The sequence below is a fragment of the Camellia sinensis genome, chromosome 4 (assembly GCF_055761805.1).
Source record: "Camellia sinensis isolate YWXY chromosome 4, ASM5576180v1, whole genome shotgun sequence".
Taxonomy (NCBI): domain Eukaryota; kingdom Viridiplantae; phylum Streptophyta; class Magnoliopsida; order Ericales; family Theaceae; genus Camellia; species Camellia sinensis.
The window spans coordinates 168,777,057-168,790,609 of NC_138964.1; the positions used below are offsets into that span (position 1 = coordinate 168,777,057).

Sequence of the window (13,553 nt, forward strand, 5' to 3'; positions counted from 1 at the left end):
GGGGACGGGACGGGTCGGTGGATCCGCTGCACAACCCTACTATGTATGTTTATTCGCTAGGAGCGGTTCAATCCGGTCTAATATGTTTTTTTTCTTGGGTTACATGGTAAGAGATCCGATCCAACTTACATCCATTTCAATTAATTCTTTTTCTGAATTCATGTTGGGATTAAAAAATTCATAAAAAATTATTTTCACATAGTTTGGTCCTAAGAGTTAAATTCCAAGTAATTATGTGGATGGTATACCTACCAATTTGGTTAGGGCCTGCAATCTAATTTTTATTAAAGCTAAAATTTATGGGAAAAATATATATATTATAACTTTTTTGAAATCTTAGATTTTAATTAAAAAGTAATTACAAGTTATCAAATAATTTTTTTTTTTTACTTTTATGCACATTTTTCTTAAAAATTACAAAAACATTACTAGAAAATCAATTCCCAAACACCTCCAATGTAATAGTAACACCACATAACTTCAAATCAAGATTGCTAGAGTTGTGGGATGGCAGGCCCTCTAAACTTCTTAAAATTAGTTAATTAATCCTGCATTTATTAATTATTTTATATTACACATAGAATGACTTCTTAAATTTTTAAAAATTTCTCTATTAATAACTCCTATACTGCATAAGTATTCTTGCAATACATATAAGATGGCTCTAAACTGTTTGTCATGGTTACATTACAACAAAAATGAAAGTGTAAATTAAAATTGTTCAAATTGAAATTACAAAAACTAAAATAAAAAAAACATGTCATTTACACATTATTTTTTATTATTAAATTATCATAATTCTACACCTATTTAATCATTATTTCTTCTATTAAATTCAAGTGCTCCCATTATTGTTATAGTGATAACATTGCATGATTTTTTCATTTTACATTTATATCAGTAGCAATGACAATATGTGAGTAATAGTATGGGTCAAGGACCCTACTCCACTCCCACCTCACCCCCCCCCCCCCCGGGTCTATTTAGCTTTACAAGTTGACATTTTTAGCATTAAATTCCAATAATTTGGTTTTATATGTAGCCCAATTGAGTAGAGAGAGAACGAAAATGAAAAATAGAAATATATATAAAAAAAATAAAAAAGATTACATCCTAAACTGCAAGTTCTAACAAACATTTGAGAGAGAGAGAGATCTGAAAATGTTTACAGGCATTGAAATGCATTGCACAAGGGAAAGAAAAAAGAGGGGATTTACACATAGGTATAAAGATTACATACAAGAAAGGATTTACCAACTAAAAACACTTAACGTGCAAACACCAAGACCCAAGATGTAAATCTTGATGGATCGAAAGGATCTTGGGTTTTCGAGACTCCATTTTCATGGGAATTACAAGGAAGCGGCTCATAAAAAAATAAATACATAAAACAGAGAAAATGATGGTTCTGATTACTTTTGACTTGCTTATGTATTTTTCGTGGGCAAGAAATAATGAGCAATACTAGACCCACGTTTGCCAATATTAGCTACCCGCTTCTGAGGTCGGAGCCACACTTGCAACTCTTCCTGGATTTCAGGTGGTAACTCATTAACCATAGTAGGGTCAATCTCATCAATCTTGTAATCCCACGCATCCCTTCTCCTATCATCTCGATCTAAAATTGACATGCCACTATGTGTTCCCATCTATGTAAGCAGGTTCTTTTTGTGTAACTCAGCTTCAATCAGTTCAGAACTGCTTGAAAGCCTGCACCAAAATCAAACATGAGAGAGAGAGAGAGAGAGAGAGAGAGACTTGGCATGAATTTGGATTTAAAGGTAGATCTAAGAATTACTTGAGGATGAAGATGCTTTAGTTTCATCAATAGTTCTAACATGCTCTTGCTTGGGGGAACAGAAAGAGTTGTTGCAACTCTGAAAAAATCTCAAGATTGTAGATGATCCCTGCCACAAGGGGCAGTTTAGAAAATGAATCATAGGTAACAAGGATAAGTCACAAATTGTCGCTGAGGCTTTTTTCTTTTTTTTTTTCATTTGTGAACAGATAAATACAGATCTTAATAGAAGAAAACAAATAAAAGTGTGAAACAAAAAGGGAAGATTTTATTCAAACCTTGTCTTTCACCATCTTTCTTTTGTGATCATGTGGTCTCATACCATGCGTTAAATTCTTGATCCGAATTTCCTCCTCACGGAATTCTCTGTGTGGCTCAACTGGATTCAGTGCCAAAGAACTTTCAGTCCCTGTGAGGTGGGTTTTAAAAAATGAACATGCCAAACAGCTGCATTTATGTTTTCAGTTTAAACAGAACTGACAGGAATCTTTTAATCCAACATATTTAATTCAAATCAGTCTAAGTTATTTAAACAATTTGAAGAGATAGGATTTACAAGGAAACCCAAACCCAGGAAAAAAACCACAGACGCAAACAACTGCTAGTAATCAATATCGAGTACGAGTTTCACCAAAATCAGACACATAGATCCTACTTACTAAACACCAAGGGTAGTTTCATAGTCCAATTTGCTTCCACGTATGTCCAATTTCACTTGTACCTTCAAGTCTCCACTAGTCACGTCAATTTAAACGAAGGCAATCAGCTACATACGTCGATCAATGTACGCGCCCTAAATCCATATAAATGCAGAGCTACCCAAGGAACCAATTCCAACACGCACTCACAAGTTTTAGATTCAACACAAAGATCTCCAAGACCTTTGCACACTCAAAAATCACTAAAAAACTTGAAGAAAGAATATGGACTATATGAAAAGCTCTCTCAAGTTCTCCCAATGATCAATGAATACTCAACTCTTTGTTACCCTAACAAATAAGTGAAGGCATGTATATATAGAAAGAAAAAAAAAAATGAAAAACTAAGAGAACAAGTACTTAGAAGTTACCAAAACTCCGTTCCGCATATGGAAGGAAACGCATACAATATTGCCATACAAGTGGCATATATGTCCGAACAAAAGGCACTGCCTTTAAATGAACCACCTTGTATTCGAACAGTGATCACTTTAGTATCCAGTTACATAGCATCAACTCATTCTCGTTCGCACAGAAGACCTTTATGTTGAAATGCACAAAGCTCTGCTGTGATGTGCACATAACATGACTATCCAGAAGCACAAGTCCAATAAGTCTATGGATTTTAAAAGTCAAACCAAATAACTAATCTAGCCAATAGTCCAAAACTAAACTAACTATGATCATAATCTCAATAAGAAACAGACCCAAAAGACTAACGCAGATAAAACTGACTGTTAAAATCCACCTACTCTCCACCTACTTCACCCACTTAAACCTACTCCACTAAACCTAACCCACTACACCACTACCACCTCACCTACTCCACTAAACCTAACCCACTACACCACTACACCACTACCACCTCCACTTCACCTACTCCTTACCTACTACACACTCACCCTCTTCTATATATAGGAATCATGAATCATTGTAATAGATCAATATAAATCAATCAATAATACATCAATTTTAACATGGTATCAGAGCAGGTTTAGAACCTACTATTTTCGCTTCCCGGCGGGCGGCAACCTCATCTTAGCTGCCCGCCGGACCTCAACCTAGTCCGCTAGTATTTTCTACACATACCTTTCCATCATTGTCCAAATCTCCTCCTCTTCCTCCGTGCTCCTGGATCAAATCAGAGGATTTACTTCTGATTCGCTGGCTCCCACACATGACATGGGCATACTCTCAGACCTTCCAGCTCCTGTGGCAGCTGTCAAAGAATCCCAGCTCCAAAATTTTGTATGATGAGCACAATCCTGAGCGTTATCCTCCTGGCGACCCAAGCAAGCGTGCATTCGCATACTTCGTCTTGACTGGTGGCAGGTTTGTGTATGCTTCCTTGATCCGTCTCCTGGTACTCAAGTTTGTTTTGAGCATGTCTGCAAGTAAAGATGTTCTTGCCCTTGCCTCCCTTGAGGTAGACCTCTCCAGCCTCCTCTCTTTGGTACACAAACAAACACCCGAAACATAATGCTCTAGGCATCTTCATTCTCTGTTCTTCAATCTTTGATCTTCTCTGATTTGTGAGACATCATCAATGGCCGACAAAGTGATTCTCTTGGTGTTAAGTAAAGATGTTTTTTTATTCTCTCTTTTCTTTATCTTTTTTTATTCTTATTCTTATTATTAAACCAACACAACACAACACCACGTTTCCCCTTACTTTACCAACCCATGTGCACTTTCCTTTTTTTTTGTTTCCTCGGGCCACCCAATTCACTTTTCTTATTATTATATATACATTTTTTCATTCTAAAATATTCTCCACCCAAAATCATTATCACATTTTCCACCGCCCAAATTTTATTTTTTTATTATAAAACTTAATTGGTGGTCTATTTTTATTCCTTATTATATATTCATCATCACCATACTTATCATTTCATCACTATCTCCATATTTTTTTATTATTCGATTCCCTTACTTTTTCAAAAAAAAAAAAAAAAAAACATTCATCATTCCACAAACTCATTTTATTCATGTCGGGGCTCACCCCGATCACCATTTTACACTACAAAAAAAAAAAAAAAAAAAAACAACGGCTTTGTTTTCTTTTCTGCAAACAACCACATCCACAGGCGGGATTTTTCTTCTCTTCGCCTATTCAGCCGGTCTTTTCTTCTTGCCTCCGTCCTGGACGGTCCTTGCCGGTGTTGCCTCCGTGTTTCCTTGTCCACCGAGCGCGTTCACTCCCCCATACTCCTCCACTGCAGCATATGGCGGACCTCCAAATCGGAACATCACGGTGGCCTTCCGCTTCAGCTCCTTGTTTTCTGCCTTTAGCACACTTATCTCTGCTCGCGCATCCTTATACATGCGTTGGAGCAGAGCCAGCTGGGAGTTTAACTGTTGCACTTCATTTGTCCTGCTCTGCAGCCGGTGCGACAAGTTTGTGACCGCCGTCATGGTTTCCACACATGACTTCAGAGTATACTGATTGGCCTCAATATCAGTTTGCACCGCCATTTTTTGCTCCACCGACTGCATCGGAAAGTTCAAAGGAGCAAACCCAGAAGTGTTTGGTTGGGGTTCACTGGCCCCCGCACCAGTTATTTCTCTTGTGGACTCGTTCAGTTCTGGAAAGAGCGTAAGCAGACTACGGGAAGAGGAGGCCATGTTCTGGGTAGCTGGACGGGAAGAAGAGGCCATGTTATGGTTGCTGAGTGTTTCAGAGATGGGTTGGTTACAGAGTGTTTACAGAGTGTTACCAGTGTATCTCTCTCAGCCCACGAAGAGTTTTTCAGAGGTTTCAGACTGGTTTGATTTCCACATGTTCTCTCAGCCTCCGCCTTCATTTATATAGCACATGACGAAGAGGCCGACACGCGCACTATCGATCACGTGCATCGCCGCGTGTCTGGCGCGCCTTTTGATGGCACGTCTTTTTATGGATTGGACACGCCTTTTGATGGCACGCCTTTTTATGGATTGGGCACGCCTTTTGATGGCACGCCTTTTGAAAGATTAGGCACACCTTTTGAGGGTGCGACTTTTTAAGGGTCCGACAAGACTCTGTAAACTGTCCCGACATTGATTCCGGTTAGCTCCTTCATGGGTCCGACAAGACTCTGTAAACTGTCCCGACATTGATTCCGGTTAGCTCCTTTATGGGTCCGACAAGACTCTGTAAACTGTCCCGACATTAATTCCGGTTAGTTTCTACAAGGGTCCAGCAAGACTCTGTAAACTGTCACAACATTGTCTGCTACAACGGTCCGACATGACCCCATAAACTGTCTTCTACACCGTTATGACACCACCATACAGTGTCCTCTACAACGTTATGACACCCCCATACAGTGTCCTCTACAACGTTATGACACCACCATACAGTGTCTTTACCATCGGTCTGACACGACCATACAGTGTTTCCTATCCTCTTTTATTTTTATGTATTTTCTTGTTTTGTTACTCTCTCCAAACTCAAGTTGGTTAGTTCCTATCCCCCTTGAGTTTGCGGGGGCTGTTAAAATCCACCTACTCTCCACCTACTTCACCCACTTAAACCTACTCCACTAAACCTAACCCACTACACCACTACCACCTCACCTACTCCACTAAACCTAACCCACTACACCACTACCACCTCCACTTCACCTACTCCTTACCTACTACACACTCACCCTCTTCTATATATAGGAATCATGAATCATCGTAATAGATCAATATAAATCAATCAATAATACATCAATTTTAACAATCAATAATACATCAATTTTAACACTGACCATATGATATGCTAATGCAAATCCATGAGCTAATAATGCAAAAGGAAGATAAAACGAAAACAAAAGAAATTAATAACAAAGAAGGTAGAAAGAAAAGAATGACCGGATCAAAGCCAAGGAGCAAGATCACTACCTGAGGATGACAATGCTGAAGTTTCTTGGATGAAAGCATCATGTGCCTGCTTGGACAAAGAACAAGATATCACTTGGTCATCAGTGGATTGCATGGTTTCACATGTATCCTACAAAGACAAAACCATTTGCAAATAATACAATCAGATATGATGCATCAGAGCTACTGTTGAAGGTCATGCAGCTATAATGTCATGTGATCAAGTGAAACCAATTATTACTTCCACAGCTTACTGAAGGGGTATGATGATATAAATAACAAGTTACACTGCTTTCTAACAGGTTAAGCTTCTAGAGCAGTTGGTTGTTAAAACCTTAGACTGACAGATGTAAAAGCATCGTAACTGCCTTAGCTTTCTTATAACAATATACTAGCCTATCACCCGTGCTATTCACGGGATAATTATATATATTTATATTTGTTTTAGATTTTTTTAATATATAAATTATGTTTTTTAAGATTTTTTATAAAAATAATTTAACAATCTTATCACTAACTATAGTGTATGGGAGAAGTTGAAAAGAGTACTGCAGTAACTATACACGGATTGTATCTATAATTATTTGTATGAGGGTATTTTAAATGTTGATTAGGAAATTTTGACCAAATCAATAAATGCAAGCATGTGGAAAGATATGTAGAGTGAAAAAAGTTAACAAATGCTGAACAGGGGATATTGACCAAATCAATAAATGCTGAGTTTTTTTTTTTAATAAAAAATTTAGAAAATTCAGATTGGGATATTGAAGCTCCCACAGGCCTTGGGGTTAAAAACCTCCTTTTGCTTTATATATAGTATAGACTAACATATCACTCGTGCTATGCACGGATTGTGCTTACAATTATCTATATATGTGAATTGTGATTTTTAAATGTCTTCTTTTTTTCTTTTTTTTTAAATGCCTTATTTTTTTCCTTTTTTATATTATATTAAACTTTAATATTTTGATAATAATCATACGTGTTAGACTTTTCAAGGAATTAAATGTCTTTTTTTTTTATTATATTATATTAAAGTTTAATATTTTGATAATAATCATATGCGTTGGACTTTTCAAGAAATTTTTTTATGCTTGTTCTTAATGCATTAAAGTGTTATTATGAGGGATAATAATCATATGTGTTGGGACTTTTCAAGGAATGAATGTGTTGGATTTTAAAGATTTTTTTTTTTTTTTATGCTTGTACTTAATGCATTAAAGTGTTATTATGAGGGTAAGACTTGGGGGTTGGGAGAAGTTAATAAATGCTATGGTTTTTTTTTTTAAAAATCAAAAAATCAAGAAATTTAGATTGGGAGATTGGAGCTCCCACAAGGCTTGGAGTTAAAAACCCCTTTTGCTTAATATATAGTATAGATATAGATTCGTACCCATTAAAACAATTAATCAATAAACTAAATTTAAGCCAACATAAATGCAAACCTCTCTCGTAGATACTTCTCCCTTGTTTTCCTGTTGATCCAGACTTGGCATGGCATACCTAATCCTTGTTTCTTCCTCACGGAATTCTATGGGCAGTTCAGTTGTATGCAACTCTGGATATCTTTCAGTTCTTGAAAGAATGTCATACTTTACCAAAATTGCAAAACTAATGGTAAAACTAAAGTAAAAAGAAACAAAAAGCAGCATATAGTATGAGAACAGTCCCGGAGGGTGATAATGGTGCAGCCTCTGCGACAAATCTGTCATTCACTTGCGTGGACGAACAGTTGGACTGATCTTGCCCATGAAAGTATTTCATGATTGAACATGTCCCCTGTCAAAAGTATTCAAGAGCCAGTATTGAATATAATAATAAAAGAAGAGGAAATTATGTTTCAATATTTAAATGAGTGGGAAACAAGATAATTTGAAGGCACTACATGAATTGCAATATGCTCATCTCATGAAAGTTTTCGTTAGAAGAATGGTCTTAGATCGCAGTATCAGTATCAGCTAGCACAACGGTTTTGAGAGTATCGACCAAATATGATTGGAGGAATATATTAAAGGGCAATTTTGGAATCAATTGGATGAACTAATGCAAGAAATATCTGTTGGAGAGAAGATAATTATAGTTGGAGAGTTCAACGGTAATGTAGAAAAAGATAACTAAGGGTATCAGAGAATACATGGTGGATATAGTTTTTGGACACCGAAATGAGGCTGGAGAAGAACACTAAATAACCTTTAAAAGTAGGTCAAATAAGAGTCAAATAGATGATTTTCTTGTAAGAAGAGTGTGTTGCTTAATATGTAAAGATTGCAAGGTTATTTCAGAGAGTTTAATGCCTCAACATAGGCTATCATTATTAGAAATATACAATAAAGGGCAATATCAAACCAGGAAAGATATTAAAAACCCAAGAACTAAATGGTGAAATCTAAAAGGTGAGAAAGCATTAGTATATAAGGACAAAATAGTTACCCCATCCATCAATCAAAACCAAACTGATCATCCCCAATTTTTAAATTATTGAGCCGACTGATCTAAGTCCCATACGGAATGAAACCAAACTAACCAATTTAAGTCTGCTTGGTCCAATTCTTAAGTTAAAACTGTTCAAAGTTGCATAGCCTATGTCATACCAAACTTAGCTCCACTTGTCACCAACCCAACTTCAATTCCTGTCAGTAAAAGCTCACTTAAGCAATGCTCATTGGACATCCACAAAAGTACAGAGCAAATGTGATGCAACAGTAAGAAGGTGTTAATAGTTTTATCAAGGTCTCTGAAGCTTCTTCTTTTCTTTTTTTTTTTGTTGATAAATAAGGTCTTTGAAGCTTCTTTAACCCAGGTTAAATAGTATGATCCTTGCAGAGTTGTTAGGTTTGGTCTTAATAACATCATAACATGTTAATGGCAAGGCAAACTCCTACTACTAAAAATTACATATCCAAACAAGTATAAATATGTTGTTCAAAAATGGACATTGCAAGATAATAAAATATGAGACAACAAAAAAATTTGAACTTACAGATGAAATAGCAATTATCCATTGTAGTGACTTCCCTGAGCCTTGATTCTGTGTGAGCCAAGGTATTCACGTAACCCCGCTTGAAATAAGTTCAGGGCATCTTCTTTGATCTTGGCAGAGCCATACCTCAATGGACATGACTTGGAAAGAAAATTTTTCTGCGACTTAGTCACTGGACTGCAGGATGACATAATCAACAGAACTAGGTGTTGGAGTCGAGGTATGCAAAATATTTGCAAACATTTGGATTGCCCAGAGACAAAAAGCTTATCTAAGATGTGAAAGAGAGAATCAGAAGAAAAAGTAACTACCTTGAAAGCTCTGGCATGCAAAGTGAGTGTATGTGCTACCTTCCAAGCTCTCTGGAGGAGTTTCTGCTAACATTGCTTCAGCAGCATCAGTGAGATCAAGATACAATTCATCAATCGAAGCACGCTCACATCTACCCTTCCTTGCAAGAATAGAAACCACCTGCAAGTTTAAGCTTACTCAACCATGAGTTCCTTTTCAAAGTGAATTTCTACATATAACAATCTTAGAACTGATCGCCTATGAATTCTTTAAACCTCTGAACCCACATTTCGGTATATGCTCAAGTCAGCTTTACCACGAGCAACTGGGACTTGGACAAGTTGGATTTGTGGGCAAACTTGCTTCGCTTCATCACCTCGCATTGAACTTAAAAACCCACATAGTAGATTTCACCAGTCCAAGAAGATCCAGTCATACATGAAGTACTTAGAAAATATAAGTAACGAATACTTACCGCTTCACCCCATATTTATAGGCCTCATAGCTGACAGCAATCAAACCCCCACCTTTCCAGGAGTTGTACTGTACCACAGCAGTGGGCTTACCCCTTAAATGGGGCTGTTTACGTTGCTCCACTACATAGGCAAAACAAACACCAATTAGCCTGACCAAATCAAGGATCCCATATCACAACATAAGAAAGTCCACAACGAAAATTACGTTATTCTCTCTTTTGTTGAGCCTTTGGCCATCATTATTTAAAGAAAACTGAAAACAATGAAATCGGAGCTCTGCCATAATGGTGTTCTTGCACTCAACTGCAGTGTGACATGCAAACAAAAATAGGGAAAACATATGATAATTGGCAAGGGTTTGCAAAATCATATTTGATTTCAGTTAATGATAAAAAGATTGTCTCTTCATCTAAACTAAACTATATTCCATATATGATGTAACGAAACCGAAGTCAATTTCTGTTTGATATGCATTTTTAACCCACATGAATTATTTACAATTAAAATCATGATGCAAAATTGGGTTTTATGGTTTCAAATGTTACATGCTTGTGAAATTGCTTAATTGGATTATAATGCAAGAGTTTGATAATGAATAACAACAATCAGTTAAATAATAATTTGAAGAAATGAACAAAAATAGCATCATGGACTGCACAGCCTGCTCCGAAGCATACATGTTTTAGTTCCACAAGACTCCAAGGTAATGTTCGGTTCACTAGAATGGAATGATCATTCCATCAAAATATCCATTTCCATGCATGTTTGGTTGACCAAAAAAAAAATTTAAAAATTAAACTACAAATAGAATCATCATTTACTAATGTAACGGAATGATCATTCTATTATATTCCAATTTCCATCTCACTTTCCAGTGAACCAATAGAGCATAATAGTGTCAAGAATTAAAGACAATGGTCATGTATAACATCTTTATAAAATTGCAGAATTGGGTTCTTATGGTTTTGCATGTTACATGCGTGTAAAATTGCTTAATTGGGTTATAATATGAAAAATAGTTTGATTATGAATAACAGTGATCAGGTACTTAATAATTTCAATAAATAAGCAGAAAACAAAATTGAAGCAGTATGTTTGTAACCCAATAAATGTAGAAAATCAAAGGGAAAATGTTGGGTTTCGCTATTGAATTCGTTGAAACAGAACACTTCATTCTAAGTGCCCTAAAAACCCCGACAATTAATTAAAATAGATAGATAGATAGAGAGAGAGAGAGAGAGAGAGAGAGAGAGAGAGGAAACCTTGAACGTAGAAACAGTCCATGTCGAGGTGAGCGATGACCCTTGCACCAGATGATTCGGGTCGTGCCACTGGCATCTTCTCTCTCTCTCTCTCCCTCCCTCCAATTTCAGGTGATACAATCAATGTGAGACAAGAAGAAAAGGCATGACATTTTCTCTGTCTTTTTTTTTTTGAATTTTCAAAATTTATTTTGATTTTTTAAATTTAAATTGGTAAAAATAAATAAATACTCATTATTTTTATATAATTTTTTTTAATAAAGAATGATTTTTAAAATATTTAAAATATGATTTTCAGATTTTTTTTTTAGATATAAAAAAAATAAGTTCTTAAAATTAGTACTAGCAATCGTAGAAAAAAAAATTACAAATTACAAACACACTCCATAAGGTTTACTGAAATTACAAATTATTTCTGTGATTTTGAAAATTACATTATGTCTCCTAAGGTTTCTAATTTCATAACAAATAAGTACTTTTATTAATAATTTATCAAGTTAATTAACAATTTTTAATAATATTAAAATTTTATTTCAATTAATAATTTAAATAATTTTATTATTGTATAGATTAATAGTTAGAAATTTTACTTTTTTAATTAATTCTGTTGAATAAAAAATTCTGACAGTGAGGTATTTATAATTTTCTAAATCACATAGGGTAATTCTTATTTTAAACAAATCTCAAGGGATGTATTTGTAATATATCCTTACAAAAAAAAAGAAGAAGAAGAAAAAGAAGAGAAGATAATATATATAGATTTAAAAGTAAAAAATGCTCCCTTTTTTACTACTTGCACACACATTTTTTCTCTTATGAGTACACTTACCATTTTAAAAACAAATATATACATATATATATATATATATAGATATATTATGATTTTTTACCTTTAAAATTATCATTTACAACAAAATGAATGATAATTATATGTGAGGATAAAATGATAGTAATAAAATTCTTGATTTCTAATTGGGCTCCTTCAAAAATTGGGCCAGCTTGGCCTACCCATTTCCAAATTCCTAAGCCCTTCCCCTAGGCCCAAATATTCAAGGACCAAGGGCCTGAGATTGGGCTTTAGGCTTGAACCTAAGGGCTTTTTCTTTTTCTTTTTTTTGAAAATTTTCAAATTTTAGTGTAAATTATAAATTCATAATATAAAAAAATTATGTTAATTTTCTTAACTTTCTAGTTACTCATTTATTAATTTTAGTGCTGCTTATTATGTTAATTTTAGTGTCATTACCGCCCTTACCACCACTACACAATCATCACCACTAATAGAGATGGTCACAGGTCAGATTTTGAATGGTTTTATAGAAATCCGTGCCCGCCCCGTATCATATCGAGAGCGGGGCAAATCGGGAAGTGACGGAAGGGGTGGACGCTAGAAGGGAAGCAAGTTAATTTTGTAAATTGAAAAATAAAAACATTAGTATATTACAAATAATAATACTTTAATAAGAATTGTATTATATAAAATAGAAAATAAATGAATAAAAATTAATATTAAATATAATTTAATTTTTAACTTTATTATAATGAAAAATAAATAACTAATATATATTATATACATATAAATATATTTAATAAATATAATCAGGGTAGAGTTTGGGTGGAACAGGGCGGGGGAAGCAAAACTCGTCCTGCCCCACTTCTTAATCACGGCAGGAAAAATTCGTGCGGGATGAGGCAAGGGATGTAGGTGCGGAGCAGGACAAAGGATGTAGTACAGAGCAGGGTACGGGAAAATGACCATCAAAAACCGCCGCCATTAGTCCATTACCTCTGCCTTCACCAAATCTATCCTACCTCACATAAGTAACACCACGCTATCTTCTCACTACACAACCATTATCGTCACTATCATCACCCCCACTCCACCACATCACCACCATCACAATGTGCCCGTCAGACCATCTTTACATATATAAAAACATAAGAAAAAAACTAAAAAGTTGATAAATTTGAAAATTTTGTTTTCTTAATCAAATAACTTGATTAAATTTCAATAAATAGATTTTTAAATTTTAAATTTTAATTATTCAATTTTCAATACTCAATTTTTCACATTTTATATTTTAGTTTTATCAAACATAATTCAAATCCCTTTTCCATAATTTATTTGAAATAGTTAAAAATTGATATGATATGTTTGGATTTACTTTGATTAGCTAGTCTCAAGGGGGCCACATAGGC

The 13,553-nt window shown here is 35.0% G+C and overlaps 1 protein-coding gene across 2 annotated transcripts; it reads right to left on the bottom strand.

The window, feature by feature from the left end:
- Positions 1 to 1,069: 1,069 nt before the first annotated feature.
- LOC114297164 (DNA polymerase eta) lies at positions 1,070 to 11,486 on the bottom strand. Of its 2 annotated transcripts, XM_082866900.1 has the most exons (10): positions 11,355 to 11,486; positions 10,092 to 10,212; positions 9,892 to 10,003; positions 9,637 to 9,796; positions 9,326 to 9,502; positions 7,791 to 8,124; positions 6,367 to 6,475; positions 2,077 to 2,207; positions 1,799 to 1,907; positions 1,070 to 1,710 (listed from the first exon to the last, which is right to left on the bottom strand). In XM_082866900.1, the coding sequence occupies exons 1-5, from the start codon at positions 11,428 to 11,430 to the stop codon at positions 9,495 to 9,497; spliced, it is 477 nt and encodes a 158-aa protein (XP_082723026.1). In that variant the 5' UTR covers positions 11,431 to 11,486; the 3' UTR covers positions 1,070 to 1,710; positions 1,799 to 1,907; positions 2,077 to 2,207; positions 6,367 to 6,475; positions 7,791 to 8,124; positions 9,326 to 9,494. The 2 variants fall into 2 exon arrangements, with proteins under 2 accessions (XP_082723026.1, XP_082723025.1); XM_082866899.1 differs by lacking the exon at positions 9,326 to 9,502.
- Between the last annotated feature and the right edge of the window lie 2,067 nt (positions 11,487 to 13,553).